This window comes from Psammomys obesus, unplaced genomic scaffold (assembly GCF_907164565.1).
Source record: "Psammomys obesus unplaced genomic scaffold, mPsaObe1.curated_primary_1811, whole genome shotgun sequence".
Taxonomy (NCBI): domain Eukaryota; kingdom Metazoa; phylum Chordata; class Mammalia; order Rodentia; family Muridae; genus Psammomys; species Psammomys obesus.
The window spans coordinates 10,649,648-10,663,946 of NW_026596234.1; the positions used below are offsets into that span (position 1 = coordinate 10,649,648).

Genomic DNA, 14,299 nt, shown 5'->3' on the forward strand with positions numbered 1-14,299 from the left:
AAGGGGGGAGGGGTTAACGTGCCATGGCATGGAATTGGATGTCAAAGGACTAGGTCTCTCCTTCCTCTATCTGGGTCCTGGAGACTGAACTCAGATAGATCATCAAGTTTAGCAGCAAGTCCCTTTGCCTGCTGAGCTTTTTCATTGGCCCCTTGCTTAAGGTTTTGAGTTAGGGTCGAACTCTGTAGCCCAGGCTGGACCCCTGAGCTGTCCTCTCCAATGATAGCATTACAGGCATGGAGGTCTCCTGTCCACCCCAAAAATAAGTTTTTCATTACTCCCAGGAAGAAAAATAGAAGTAGAAAAAGCAAGATACAGAACTCACTAAACAGGACATTTGTGCCAGACAGAGTTAACTATACTGACTCACTGTTTTCTGTGGAGTCAAGAGCTCAGCAAGGGTTAAATGCAAGGTAAGCAAGGTAAAAGCTTTCTTCCTCAGCCAAAGGCCATGCTGGACTACTGTGACAAGCTCAGAGAACACTAGGTTACAATTCCAACGACTTCACTCAAACAGAAACAAAGCACAAGCTGTGTGGCTGGAAAGGGATTCTCGAGGTCTAGAAAATGCTCCAACACTAGGCACGAGCTCTCAATTCAATGCAGGTTACAGGGGCGTCACTGAGTTATCCAGTCACTTATTAACAGTTTCCCCTGATCAGGCTGACTTTGTCTGAATACCAAGAATGGTGATACACAGGGACACAGAAGAAGCATGCCTTACAGTGAGGTGTAGTGAGAGATGGAGGCAAAAGGCCCAAGAGTCCAAAAGTATCCTAGGAGCGCAGCATGGTGTCAAACACTTTAATCCCAGCACTTGAGAAGGCAGAAGCAGCTATTTATTAGAGTTTATTTATTAGAGTTTAAGGCAGGGGAGGCTACAGAGTGAAACTCTGTCTCAATGACAAAAAAAAAAAAAAAAGGAACCAGTGACTCAAGAAAACAGGGGTACCTTTGGGGACTGTGTAGCCCTTTCCACCTCCAGGGATTAGCAGCTGCAAACTGGGGTAGAAAGCACATTCTGGAGGCTGAGGTCTAATCCTGAACAGCCCACACCCCAAAAGTGACCTTCAACATCTCTGTGCTTACCCCTCCATAACAAAGGGCTTCAAAAGTCCTTTCCAGGCATGTCTTCCATAGCTCTAACAGAGGGACCAGACAGCAAGCTCAATGCTTGCTCAACACCCTCAAAGAAAACTTCATACACTAAAGATGACTTAATTCAATAAAGACCTGCTGTTCTAGGGCTGTAACAAAAGACAGGATGTGGCGGCATCTGCCTGCCCACCTCTGTGTCAACACTGGGAGGAAAGGGGCAGGGGGACTGTCGAGAGTTTGAGGCCAATCTAGGCTACAAAGCAAGACTGTCTCAGAAAAATAAAAGATCAGCCAACTAACCATTGAGTCATTACTACAGTATTCAATTATTTGACCATATTAATATAAATGTGAAAATTATCTTCAAAACCTAGTCCTAACAGACACCAGAGAAATACTCACACAGGTCATGGTGATACACTCCTGTAGCAATGGAACAGTACAGGCGGGAGAATCAGAAGTTCAGGTATCCTCAGCTACCAAAGCTGAGGCGAGCCTAGGCTACACGAGACCCTGTCTTATGAAAGAAAATACTCAAAACCTAGCCTTGCCTTCTATTCTCCTGGAAAGGTTTAATCCAAAAGATAACTCTGCTATCACCAAAGAAAAGTAAGTAGTAAATAAGGCCAGGGGTGGTGGTACATGCCCATAATCCCAGCACTTGGAAGGCTGGTTGCTATATAATGAGTTCAAGGCCAGCCTGAGCATCCTGAGACCCTGTCTCCAAAAACTTGGAACCAACCAGCAGCAGAGAAGTAAATGTAGCTTTACTGTCCAACAAAGCATGACTTCAGACACACCCCTAAGCCTGTTCTTCCCCAGATAATCTAAAGTACTGGTGTGGCTTCAGCTGCATTTTTAAAAATCCAATGTGTAGGCAGGTGCTTGGGGAGGCCTGAAGATATCTTTGGTGTTATCCTCAGTCTGGGCCTATAATCCCAGCACTCAGGAGGAAAAGGAGAAAGATCAAAAATTTGAGGGCATTTTCAGCTAAAACCCCATGTTTGCTTGGGCTAACAAAACAAAAATGTAAAGCCACTTTCTTTGAAACAGGGTCTCTAAATCAGCCTGGAGCTCACTGCTTCAGTGGACTTATTTGTCAATCAACTCCAATCAACCCACAGGATCTGCCATCCAGCAATAGAACTGTGTGAGTCACCACACCTGTCCAGATCAAAGCCTCTTTTTTTTTAATCCCAGGTGTGGGCTGTGCGACTGATTCAGATGGTCCACAGCAGCAAACTATTTGCTTCATATGGGCTCTGAGAGGAGCTCATTGCCAGCTGCAGATAGTTTAAATTTGAGGACTCTGGAGAGAGAACAAATGCCAGAGCCCAGAGAGTGTTGGGGAACTCCAAGAAAAAACAAGGCTGCTGCTTCTTCACCCCTGTGGCTCCTGTTGCTGTTGTTGCAGTGAGACAAGAAGTTGGAGATCTCCTGAAACAAGGACTGAACTGCTCCAAGGAACCTGACGGCCCTGACCAGCACGAAGCAGCTAGGAGAACTGTGGCCATCTCCCACTAACCCCTTCTCTACCTGTTGCTGGGGTGTTGGAAGCATGCCTTTAATCTCAGCAAGTGGGAGGCAAAGGCAGATGGATCTCTGACTTTGAGGCCATCCTGGTCTACAGAGTGAGTTGCATGCCAGTTAGGGCTGGACATAAGAGAGAGATACTGTCTTAAAAAGAAAGAAAAATTCTGTCTTTCAAAACCCAAGAGACTACACTTTTTAGAACTGCTAGGCCTCTGACTTCAGGAAGCACAGAAAGTTTTGACTGGTAACAGACACCTCTGGGCTTATTCACCTAGGACGAGAAGGCTGAAGAAGATGGTCATGCCACTTGACTGCTCCTCCTGCTGGGCCTGCTCGCCTGTCTGCACCGGAAGGATGGGCTTGGCAGGCGTCGGGAGCACCAGCTTCGTGGTGACACCCAGGGTAGTGTGAAGGGTGAAATTGAGGTTCTCATGGGTTGTGTTGGAGAACCTGTTGGAGACATACAAGTTACAGTCAGATAAAGAAATGGGTCAAGGGATCAAAACATACACCTTGACTGAATGAGAACTTGGTACAAATAGCAGATGGGCCTTGCAGAGAGAGGAAGGAATCCCTGCCTGCATAGCACACATGTGCCAGTGATCTCTAGTGTCTCTGGCTATGGCCATCTATCCAGAGGTCAGGTCTGTGGAGAAAGAAATACAAAAGGCTAGGGTCAGGGACTTGGCTCAGCTGGTAGTGCCAAAGGACGCCCTGGGTTTGATCCTTAGAACTGCATAAACCAGGTGTACGTGGCACAGGCCTAAAATCCCAGCAACAGGAAGAGGAGAAAGATCAAGAGTTTGAGGGCATTTTCAGCTAAAATCCCACGTTTGCATGGGCTAACAAAACAAAAATGTAAAGCCTAATGTTACCAAACAACTGGTTAGGTAAGAGGACCACAAATTCAAAACCTGCAGGGAGCTAGTAAGTTCAATGCCAGGCTAGACAACTTAGTGAGACCCCATCTCAAAATGTAAAAGAGTGGACACAGTAGCACATGCCTGTAATCCCAAGAGGGAGAATCACAAGTTTACAGCCTATTGACCTAGTAGAGCTCCAAACCAACCAGAACTGCATAGTGAAACCTTGACTCAAACAAACAATAGAATGCCTGCCCAGCATACACCTGACTCCAAAGGTCAATCATCAGTAGGTCCCTTTCTCCACACCAAAATCAACAACAGAAGGGGAAATGAGCTGGGTGGTGGTGGCACACACCTGTGATTCCAGCATTCCGGGGCAGAGGCAGATGAATCTCTGTGAGTCCGAGGCCAGCCTGGTCTACAGAGTGAGCTCTAGGACAGCCAGAGCTACAAAGAGAAACCTCACCTGGTGAAAGGGTAGGGAATACTGTCTGTCCCTTGAACTTAATGAGGGTAGCAGGGTATGCTAACCCATGCCTGTAATCTAATCCCTGTACTTGGGAGGCAGAAGCAGGAAAATGAAGAGTTCAGGGTCAAGGTCACCCTGAGCTACACAGTGACACACAGTGAATTCAAGATCAGTTCTGTGGGCTACATAAACCCATGTCAAAAAAAAAAAAAGAAAAAAAAAAAAAGGTGGAACCCAACTTCAGTACTACTTAGTTACTTGGTTCCTTAACTTTCCTAGTTGTTTACATTCTCCTTGGATTCTGGATGTTCTGTGTATGTTTCTACAGACTGAACCCAGGGCCTTGGGTGTATCAGGCAAGGGCTCTACCACTTATATTCCAGCCCTTCCGGGCTTACGGCCATAAACTGAAGAAGTCGGCTGAGTTTGCCCAGTTGTTCTGCCCAGAATGCTCTAACCAACTAAGCCCTTCTTGAATTTCAAAAGGCTCAGGTTGCCTGCTGTGGAACACCCCACTCTACCCGAGCCTTTGTCCCACGCTCTCGTTGTTACGTATGTGAACTGGCGTAGTGACATAGTTGTGACTGTGACAGGCAGCATCTACTGAGCACTGCCTCACTCCAGGAACTATGCAACAGACCTCATAACTTGACCAAGCTTCAAAGCCATACTGCAAACCATTTCGCTCTACATTACCTATTTTGTCTTGCACTGCCGAAGCCTACTTTAGTGTGACAGCACGGATACATAGTAACAGAGTTAATGACTTGGTACCTGAGTGGCCCTAAACACTGCCAGTAAAAGTTGATTATCAATCCTTGTTGATTTTCAGGGGCTCATTTCAAAGACAAAATTTCTAACACCACAACAGACGGTGGCCTGCCAAGTTTGGAGATGGGCTAACGGTGGAACATACCCAGACAGAGCTGGAGCGGGCCTGATTATATGAGTTGCGCTCTCCACTGTCAACCACCTGCCAACTCCGTCACTCTAAAGCACCCACCCACTCCCTTCTCTCTCCTGGAAGGACTAGGGACTGAACTGGGGACTTATTGGGCACCAGCCCCATCATCAGCCCCTTTACTTCCCTATCTCTCCTGTGGTTTCAAGTCTCTTGTCACAAGACGTCTTTCTCCTAGGGCAGGTTTCTCACCCCTCACACTACTTAATTTACCTCCAAGCATTTGGCAGGAAACACCCTGTCTACACAAAATCCCCCACTATAGCAGAATGGTCGTTCCCTGAGGGCGGCTCCTTCGAGGAAAGCAAGACAACTAACAGTTAATGAATGAAAGAAACCTGCTGGGGACAGACACGAACACTAAAGGTTGCTGATGGTTAAGGAGGATGAGAGTGGCTGGTTGTGGCAATTGGGGAGGGCTTCCCGGAGGAGAGGCGCCTGAGTACCCTCAGATAACCGGAAACCGGGAGAGGAAACTATGTTCTCGGCTTCCGCCCGGCTACGTTACGGACCTACGCGTGGCGGCCAATGTCTGACCTCCGGGAGGCCGCAGGGCCTCATCCCGCCCCCCACCAGCCCCGGCCAGCGGGGCCTGAGCCTCTCCACCAGCGCGCCCAAGGACCCCTGTCATCCGCCGGCCCGGCCCTGCCGCTTCCGCTACCCGGAGCGGTGCACTCACTCCTCCTCCGCCATCTTCTCCCCAATCTTGCGAGCTTCCGAGACTACCGAGTTCGGTGCGGCGGGGCTAGCGGGGCCTGCGGCTACTTCCGGCTTCCGTTGTGCGGGCAGGGGCGGGGCTTGGCATTCTCAGGGCGGCCCTCTGCCCCGGCGTCTCGGTGGTCCAAGAGTAGGATGATCCGCGCCAGCCATGTGATAGTCCGTTCTCGGCACAGCTCCACTTATTCCGGTCACCGGGCGGGGAAGATTTAGGGGGAAACCCTTCAGAAATCCGGGTGACTCATCTGTAAGTCCGCGCCGCGTGGGCTAAGAATGGAGGCTCTGCAGAGGGAGTCTGCAGTCAGCCTGTTTCCCCAGCTGCGGGCAGCGCTAGACATTGCACCCCTAGTATAAAAGTGAGTGCTGGGGGTGTAGGGTTTGGGCATTCACCACTGGTTCATTATTTGATGATGAACAACTTGACAGATTAGATTCTCGCCTTCCACCGTGAGGGCCCTTGGTGTTGAACTCTGATGGTAAGGCTGAGCAGCAGCGCCTGTACTCGTTGACCTGTCTCCGCACCCCAACAAATTGTTTTTAACCTGTGTGTATATGTGTGGGGGGGGTGCCAAACGAGGTGGCCCGAAGTTGTTAATCAGATGTCTTCCCTAATCACGCTCCACCTTAATTTAGAAAGACAGTCTCCACAGAAGCTGGGGACATGACATAGTGGCAGGCCAGCAATTTCCAGGAATTCTCCTTTCTCAGCCCCCCTAGCCCTATGGTTACAGATGCCAGCAGCCATTCCTGGCTTTTGTGTGGGTGTTGGGAGTACAAACTCAGGTCCTCACGCTGCCATAGCAACTGCTTTACAGCCATTTGGCTTTCAGCACCGAGGGTAACTTTATTTTTGAGACAGTCTTACTGTATTGGCCTAAAGCTGGTCTGGAACTGCTGAGGTCTTTAAGGGACCTTCTAGGTATTCTCTTCCAGCGCCCTTCCCACCCTGGGTAGTTCCTTCCCCCTTAATAAAGCTTAATAAATCGTAACAAACGATAGCTCTGTTTCCCTCCCTCCCCAGAAAAGGATCCTTCTTTCTCAGCCTCTGAGTAGTTGGGACTTGAGGGTGAGGGACAGCCCCTCCAACTCAGGCATCTGTCTGCTCCTCTTGTGCAGGGATGGAACCTAGGGCAACATGCATGGTAGACAGGTGGTCTTCTGCTGAGCTAACATGCCCAAGTTCTGAGTAGAGACCTACTGTATGCTTAGATGTCGCTTTTAAGGTGAGCTCAGGGAAGGCAGAAGCCCTCCATGAAGTAGAAAGGGCAAAAGCTCACGTGATCTTAATTTTCAGTGTGATTACACATCATAAGAGGGACTTCTTCCCTTTGTCCGGAAGACTGGATGTCTGTAAGTCTAGCACAATGGGAAACAATTTTAAGTCTACACTTAAAGGACAAACCAAAGGAAATTTAAAATCTTGAGCTTGGAACTATGATATTGGTTTGTATAGTGGAATGTTTCGGTTGTTTGTTTTACCAGAGCTAGATTAATAAATCAGAGCTCCAGTGAGTTAATGTCAAAGCTCTGAACAGTCTTAATACAGCAGTAGCATAGCAACAAGAAGAAATATGAAGCATTTTCCATTCCTTTTATGAGCCACTTTCTTTTAACTATCTAGGCCTGTGAGCAAGGCAAACCTGTTTGCCTTTCAAATCAGAGATTAGTAGTTAGTATTCAAATGAAATCTAGTATTTAGTAGTTTTAACTAGTTAATGAATTGACTAATGAACTAACATAGTATATTATCTTGGGGTAAGGAGCTAATTGCCTGTTCTCTTGCTGTCAAGCTACCATTAGCTTAGCTGTCAATGTGATCAGAGATCTGAGATGATAAATCTTAACCTAGATGAATATATGTATCAATCAAAATGACAGTTGTCCCAGGTTCCTGGGTCTCCATGTCAAGGAGGGCAGAGGCACTGTGGCCATCAGGCACAGAAGATGAGAGGGTTTTTTTTGTGGAGGAAGAACATGGGAGAAGCCGACCTCACCTCATTCTCAGCAATGTAAGACAAGAACCCCCTGGCTGTCCAGTTCCTCCACAGTTCAGGCTGGGCCCTAGCAGTGGGCAAGGCATTGGGACAGTCTGCCCAGTAGTTATCGTACCACAATCCAGGGTTCAAGTCATCTGTCCTTGTGCCCAAATCTTCTCAAAGACCGTGGGAGTCACTGTTAGGATTTGGGAGTCTCTATCATGGTAAGTTTAAACATGCCATATTCAGCAGGTCTCTGGCAGATTTGAGGGCTAGCATATTTGAGTTAAACAGTCTTTATCTGCCTTTAGTTATCTGCTCTAAACTATACCTGGCAAACCTAATATAGAATGTTACGATCTATAATTAATGTCATATTCTACAGGTAAATGTTGAGAACCATCTCAAGCAGACCTAAATAGACAAGTTTTGGTTGTTTCTAGTTACTTTCTGTTCAGCTTTGAAAACATGTACAGGGTGCTAAATAAAGCTCAATCCTGCAATCAGTCACAGTGGTTCTTAGCATGACTACAAATGTGTTTCTGGACACATTAAAGGATTTGATCATTTGTAAGGTGACTTAATTTGTAGTTCTTAATCATTAAAGACTAGGTTTCATCTCTGTTAAGTTGGAGCCTTAAAAATCATAAACATGGACCATAAAGAGACCGGGAAATTTTTGACCTTTTGATTTGTGCCAATATAGGGCATAACAGTTTCCTGTATGATTTAGTTCATAAAAAATGCTATAGCTATATTGTAGATTAGTAACATCAGTAAAAACAACATGTCTTTGAAGCAGTGATTTTTTAATCTTTTGAGAGTGAAGATAGAGCATAATAACCCAGGTTCTAACATTGTAAACAATTGAATGTCTCTAAAATTAATATATTCCAACTTAAAAATATCTTTGGAATCATGTCACATGGTTTACGATTATCTAAGCACAAGCTTTCAACATGACTGGGTCTGAGAAAGGTTAAACAATAACCTGTTTCTAGAGTCAACAATACAGTAGAACAGTATATAATAACTTTAAAATTACATTTTGAATTTAGTATACCAAATCCATTGTTCAGAAAGCCTAAAGGTGAACCCTAAGCATCAGTAGCTGATAGCAGGAGAAACAGCATTCATTATGCATCCAAGAACTAGCAAAGACATAAGTAAGACATGCATTTTAAAGCTTGTTAATCTGAATTGACCTTTATAATCTTGAAAGTTCACCATCACATAAAGAACATTTGAACCATATTGTAAAAGCATGACTTTGAACTTCTGTGAAAATCCATACCAATTTAAAATGAGACTTGTTGCTTTCTTAGTCTAAAAGGTGGTAAGAGGCTTAGAACTAAGAGGCTTCATAATTATTGCTTTATACCACATGGTCATCTTATGGCAGGTTCTAAGCCATGTGATCAACATGGCTGCTTAGATATACATACATGTGTACATACATTGACCTAAATGAGAGTTGAACTTAGAGTTTTAAACACCATGCCCATTAAGCAAATTATAAATTCTTAGATAATAGTTCACAGTATAATTTTAAGATACATATTTTTCTTTTGAGAGCAGAGTGCAAAGAAATCAGAGAGAAAAGATTTTTAAGAATTGGGAAGTAGAGCCTCAGAGATGAGAGGCTTTGAGGGCATAGAGCAGAGTTTAGATATCTGGGAATCAACTGCCTGTGGTTGTAAGAATTTGAAAAATTGGTATGCCAATTTTGGGGCTTTGAATGTAGCCTAGCCAGGTTTTTGTCATAAAATCTGAGTCCAGTGAAGAAAGGGAGAAGGAAAGGTCCCTTGTTTGGAACTCCTGCAGAGAGAGGTGAGAAAATGAGAGTGTAAGAGAGAGAGAGAGAAAGTGAGTGGGTCCTTTTTATTCAGCACACATCTGGTGGCGGTAGTTGATGATGTCAGAGGTTGCTAGGCTAGTGGGACCTCATTTATGCCAACACGTGTGGTAGGAGGAAAGAACTGACTCCTGCAAATTGTCCTCTGACCTCTGTCCATGTGCTGTGACACATACACACTACACTGTGCTGGATAGTTTTATGTCGACTTGACACAGGCTAGAGTCATCTGAAAGAAGGGACCTTCAATTGAGAGAATGCCTCCTTAAGATCCTGCTGTTTTAAAGTAGTGATTGATGGGGTAGGGTCCAGCCATTGTGGGTGGGTCAAGCCCTGTCTGGTGGTCCTGGATTCTATAAGAAAGCAGGCTGAGCAAGCCAGTAAGCCGCACCCCTCTATGACCCCCGCTTCAGCTCCTGCTGCAAGGTTCCTGCCCTACTTGAGTTCCTTGTCTTGACTTCCTTTGATGATGAACAGTATCTGGGAGTGGAAGGCAAATAAACTCTCTCCTCCGCAAATTTTTTTGCTTATGGTGTTTCCCCTTAGCAATAAAAATTCTAAGACACACACTTAGGTGGAATTTTTTTTAAAAACAACTTGAAAAGACAGTGACCAGCTCACTGGTGGTGTTTCCCTTTAATCCCAGTACTCTGGAGGCAGAGTTTGAGGCCAACCTGGTTTACGTAGTGAGTCCCAGGGCCAGCCAGGACTACATAAGAGACCCTGCCACAGAATGTAATAATAAATAAAGAACTCTAGAGAAATGGCTCAGTGGGTAAGAGCCCTGGGCTCTCTTCCAGAGGACCTAGGTCTGAATGCTAGCACTGCTAGGTGGCTCATAATGAGCTGTGGCTCCAGCACCAAGGGATCCTGCACTGCCTTCTGGCCTCGGCAGCCACTGCCCGGCCATAGTACACAGATGTACATGAAGGCAGAACACCTATACACACCAGTAGAATAACTTAGAAATTATAAAATATACTGGGGCCTGCATTCGGTGGTCAGAAGACACTTTTGTGGGGTTGTTTCTCTCCTGCCTTTAGGTGGGTCTAAGTCCTGCACTCAAATCTTCAGGCTTGGCTTAGGATGCACCTAGCTTTTCCTGCTGCTGAGCCGCACACACACACAGGCACACACAACTATAAATAAAAATTGAAAAAGAAGTCAGCCAGATGTGGTGGCACATGCCTTTAATCCCCGCACTTGGGAGGCAGAGTTCAAGGCCAGCCTGGTCTAGATAGTGAGTTGCAGGACAGCCAGGGCTTTGTAAAGAGACCCTGTCTCAAAAAAAAAAAAAAAAAAGTCATGAGTTTTCTTTGGAAGAGAAATGGCAGCCTTGGCTGCTTAGTGGAAAGTTGACTGGGGCTGGGGGACCTAGTATGAAAGTCCCTGAACAGTAGGCCTGTGCTTTGACCTGCACTGAGCTGATGGCAGATAGACATAGGTGATGTGGCAGAGGTGGCAAGAGGTGGTTTCCTGGGGCAGACTGAAGTCAGGGTTGGGCCTGGTGGCTGAAACAGCCCTCCACCTGCTGAGGCCCTTGAGGGCTGTTGTCAAAAACGGCTGAGATCGGCCAGCGGGACACTGAGTCTTTCCTATAGGCATGGAGGTGCACCACTGTTTCCTCAATTCCTATGAGTCACCCCAGCAGATACTAATATGTCCAGAAGACAAGCCATTTGCCTGCTGTCATGCAGCGAGCCACTATTGTGACTGAGACTTTGCTGCTCCTGGCTGCCTCCAAACTGGGGCCCTGAGAGCCTCCTTGCCTCCTTTGGCACTATGCTTAGTCACCTGAGCAGTGGAGGGTGGAAACTGGGACTCTGGCTGGTCACACTTGTTAACTGTGGGCTTGAGGTCACTCTTTTTCTAGTCTCAGAAAGCCCCACCTAGTTGAAATTCCCTGAGGGCTGCCCCCTCTACCCACCCACTGTCCTACAATGAAGGCTGAGCTGTGTTTTTATGAAGGTCATTGGCCTCCCAGTCATGGGTCTGCTGGGCCTGATGCCATACTCAGCCAACCCTCACGCTGCTACAAACGTGCAGCTCTGGCCTGTGGGCAAGGCCCAGGCTATTCTCACCTATCCTAGGTTATTGCCCCAGCAAGGTAAACAGAGCCATTGAACTTGAGGGTGTGCCGTGCCAAGCCGAGAGGTCACTGTCAGAAGAACACAGCCATCGGTGGCGTCAGGGTGCCTTGTTTCCCATCCTCACCAACCAAGGCACCGCCAGAGTCCTAGCCTGCAGCTGCTTGGAGAGCACCCCTCCCTAGAAGGCTGCCGTCTGGCTTCAGGGACTTCTCTTGCCTGTTTTCTGTCTGGACTTTTCTGTTCCCCTCCTTGTCATTAAGAGACTCTCTTGTCTCAGTTGAAATGTCACTGCCTGGGGGCTGGAGAGATGGCTCAATGGTTAGGAGCACTGGCTTCTTTTCCAGAGGTCCTGAGTTCAATTCCCAGTAACCACATGGTGGCTCACAACCATCTGTAACATGATCTGAACCCTTCTTCTGGCATCCAGGCATATATGCAGATAGAGTGCCCATAAAAGTCAAATAAATAAATAAATCTTTACCAAAAAAATAAAAAACAAACAAACAAACAAAAAAAAGAAATGCCACTGCCTCTAGGAGTCTCCCTGAATGCTCAGGCTGGGTGGCTTGTCTCTAAAGAGCTAACAGGAAGGACTGTGGGGCCTGGAGCCTGGTGCCCTGTGGGGCAAACACCTGAAGATGGAGCCCTTACAAGAAAACCTTTAAGTACTGAAATTGACCAGCACTCAAGGGAGCTTAGGCTCAATCCTCTGGGAGCAGGGAAAAAAGAATCTAACACAAGATATGGTGGCATACACCCTTCTCCCCAGAACCTGATGGGCAGAGACAGGTAGATCTGTGAGTTCCAGGCCAGCCTGGTCTACAGAGGAAATTCCAAGCCTACCAGAGCATTGTTTGTGTGTGTGTGTGTGTGTGTGTGTGTGTGTGTGTGTGTGTGTATGTGTGTATGCTCGAGTGCGTGCGTGAGTGTGTGTATACATACTACATACATAACCAGTATTTTGGGCTGGTTAGATGATTCAGTAGGTGCTGGTCTCAGAGATTCACATGGTAGAAAACAAGAACCTACTCAGGTTGTCCTCTGACCTCCACACATGGCCATCCATATATGAGCTGTAGTCACACAACACACACACACATAAATAAATAAATAAAAATAATTTTCTTATAATGAAAAGTTTGGATGTCAGATTTTTGTTTTGTGTGTATGTTTTCTCTGCATACCTGATGCCCATGGAGGTCAGAAGCGGGTGTCAGATTCCCCTGGAACTTAGACTCATAGGTGCTTGTTAGCAGCCACGTGGGTGCTGGGAATCGAACCTGGGTTCTCTGCAGGAGCAGCCAGTACTGCTAGAAGCCATCTTCTAGTCCCTAATCCTTTAAAAAGTCCACACAGGGTGTCATGTAGACCAGGCTGCCCTGTCTTTCACTGTAGCCAAGGATGACCTTGAACCCTAGATCCATCCTGGTATTACAGGTGTGTGCCATGCTGACCATTCTGTGCAGTCTAGGGACGGAAGCCAAGGCTTCACGCATGCCGAGCGACCATTCACTGGCTGAGTTATATCCCTGTGAAGAGAAGCTCCCGGAGATAAACCGCACTTATTTAAAAATTCTACAAAGGATGGTTAACTAATTAAACTTGAGGGACTGTGGGGAGGCTGGGACGCTTTAAATCCTGAGCCAAACTATCTCAGGACATAATAAGCTACCTTAAGAGCCCTTCATTGCCCACATCTGTGTTTGACCTAACGTCCTGTGGCTGTCACATGAAAGCTCTTGGGATGTATTAAGAGAATCCTGGCTTCTACCAGCCCCAAAGCTAAGAATGTCCTCCGTCGCATCTGAGGCCTGTGAAAGGGGGTATACATGCTTTGCTGCAACAGCCTGCTTCAGGGCTTCTCAACCTGTGGGTCATGACCCCTTTGGAAGGTCGCATATGAGATTTTTACATTATGATACATAACAGCAGCAAAATTGCACTTATAAAGTAGCAACAAAAATAATTTTTTAGTTTGGGGTCACCACAACATGAGGAACTGTATCGAAGATCTGCAGCATTAGGAAGGCTGAGGACCATTGGTCTACTTGATGCTTCCACAACTATATTTGAAAAGTTGGTGCATGTCTTTAATCCCAGCACTCGGGAGGCAGGGGCAAAGAGATCTCTGAGCTTGAGGCCAGCCTGGTCTACAGAGCAAGTTCCAGGACAGCCAGGGCTCCACAGAGAAACCATGTCTCAAAAAGAAAAAAGAAAAAGAAAGGGGAAAAGTGTCTTGATTTATGACTTTCTTTTTAAAAATTCACTTTTTAAATATTTATTTATTCATTTTATTTATTTATTGAGACAGAGACTCACTATGTAATTTCAGCTGTCCTGGAACTCCCTATATAGAGCAGGCTTCACTGAGCTCATAGAGCTCTGTCTGCTTCTGTCTCTCAAGCACCGGCATTAAAGGCAATGTGCCTCCAAGCCAAGCTATTTTTGTTGTTTTTGTATTATTTATTTATGTGTGTTTTCATGTGTCGGGGACGACACATATGTGGAGATCAGAAAATAATATGGAGAAGTCGACTCTCTCCCTCTATCATGTAGATTCTAGGTATCAAATTCAGATCATCAGCTTTGGTGGCAAGTGTCCTTATTCACTGAGCCATCTCTCCAGCCCATACTTTATTCATATCTGTCTGTCTGTATTACCTATCTATCTATCATCTATCATCTATCTATCTATCTATCTATCTATCTATCTATCTATCTATCTATCTATCTA

The 14,299-nt window shown here is 46.1% G+C and overlaps 1 protein-coding gene and 1 long non-coding RNA gene across 7 annotated transcripts in view; one reads left to right on the forward strand and one right to left on the reverse strand.

Moving 5' to 3' along the window:
- Slc9a8 (solute carrier family 9 member A8) overlaps positions 1-5,692 on the reverse strand; it is a 57,346-nt gene extending 51,654 nt beyond the window's left edge. For 4 of the 5 annotated variants that reach the window (XM_055595947.1, XM_055595944.1, XM_055595945.1 and 1 more), the window contains exons 1-2: positions 5,607-5,692; positions 2,903-3,081 (exon numbers count right to left, since the gene is read on the reverse strand). In XM_055595947.1, coding sequence (XP_055451922.1) covers positions 2,903-3,081; positions 5,607-5,620 — 193 coding nt within the window. In that variant the 5' untranslated portion in view covers positions 5,621-5,692. The remainder of the gene's footprint in view (positions 1-2,902; positions 3,082-5,606) is intronic. The other variant, XM_055595948.1, reaches the window with a different exon arrangement.
- Positions 5,663-14,299, forward strand: part of LOC129668156 (uncharacterized) — a 16,890-nt gene continuing 8,253 nt past the window's right edge. The window contains exon 1 of one of the 2 annotated variants that reach the window (XR_008718875.1): positions 5,663-6,000. This is a non-coding gene — a long non-coding RNA (uncharacterized LOC129668156). The remainder of the gene's footprint in view (positions 6,001-14,299) is intronic. The other variant, XR_008718874.1, reaches the window with a different exon arrangement.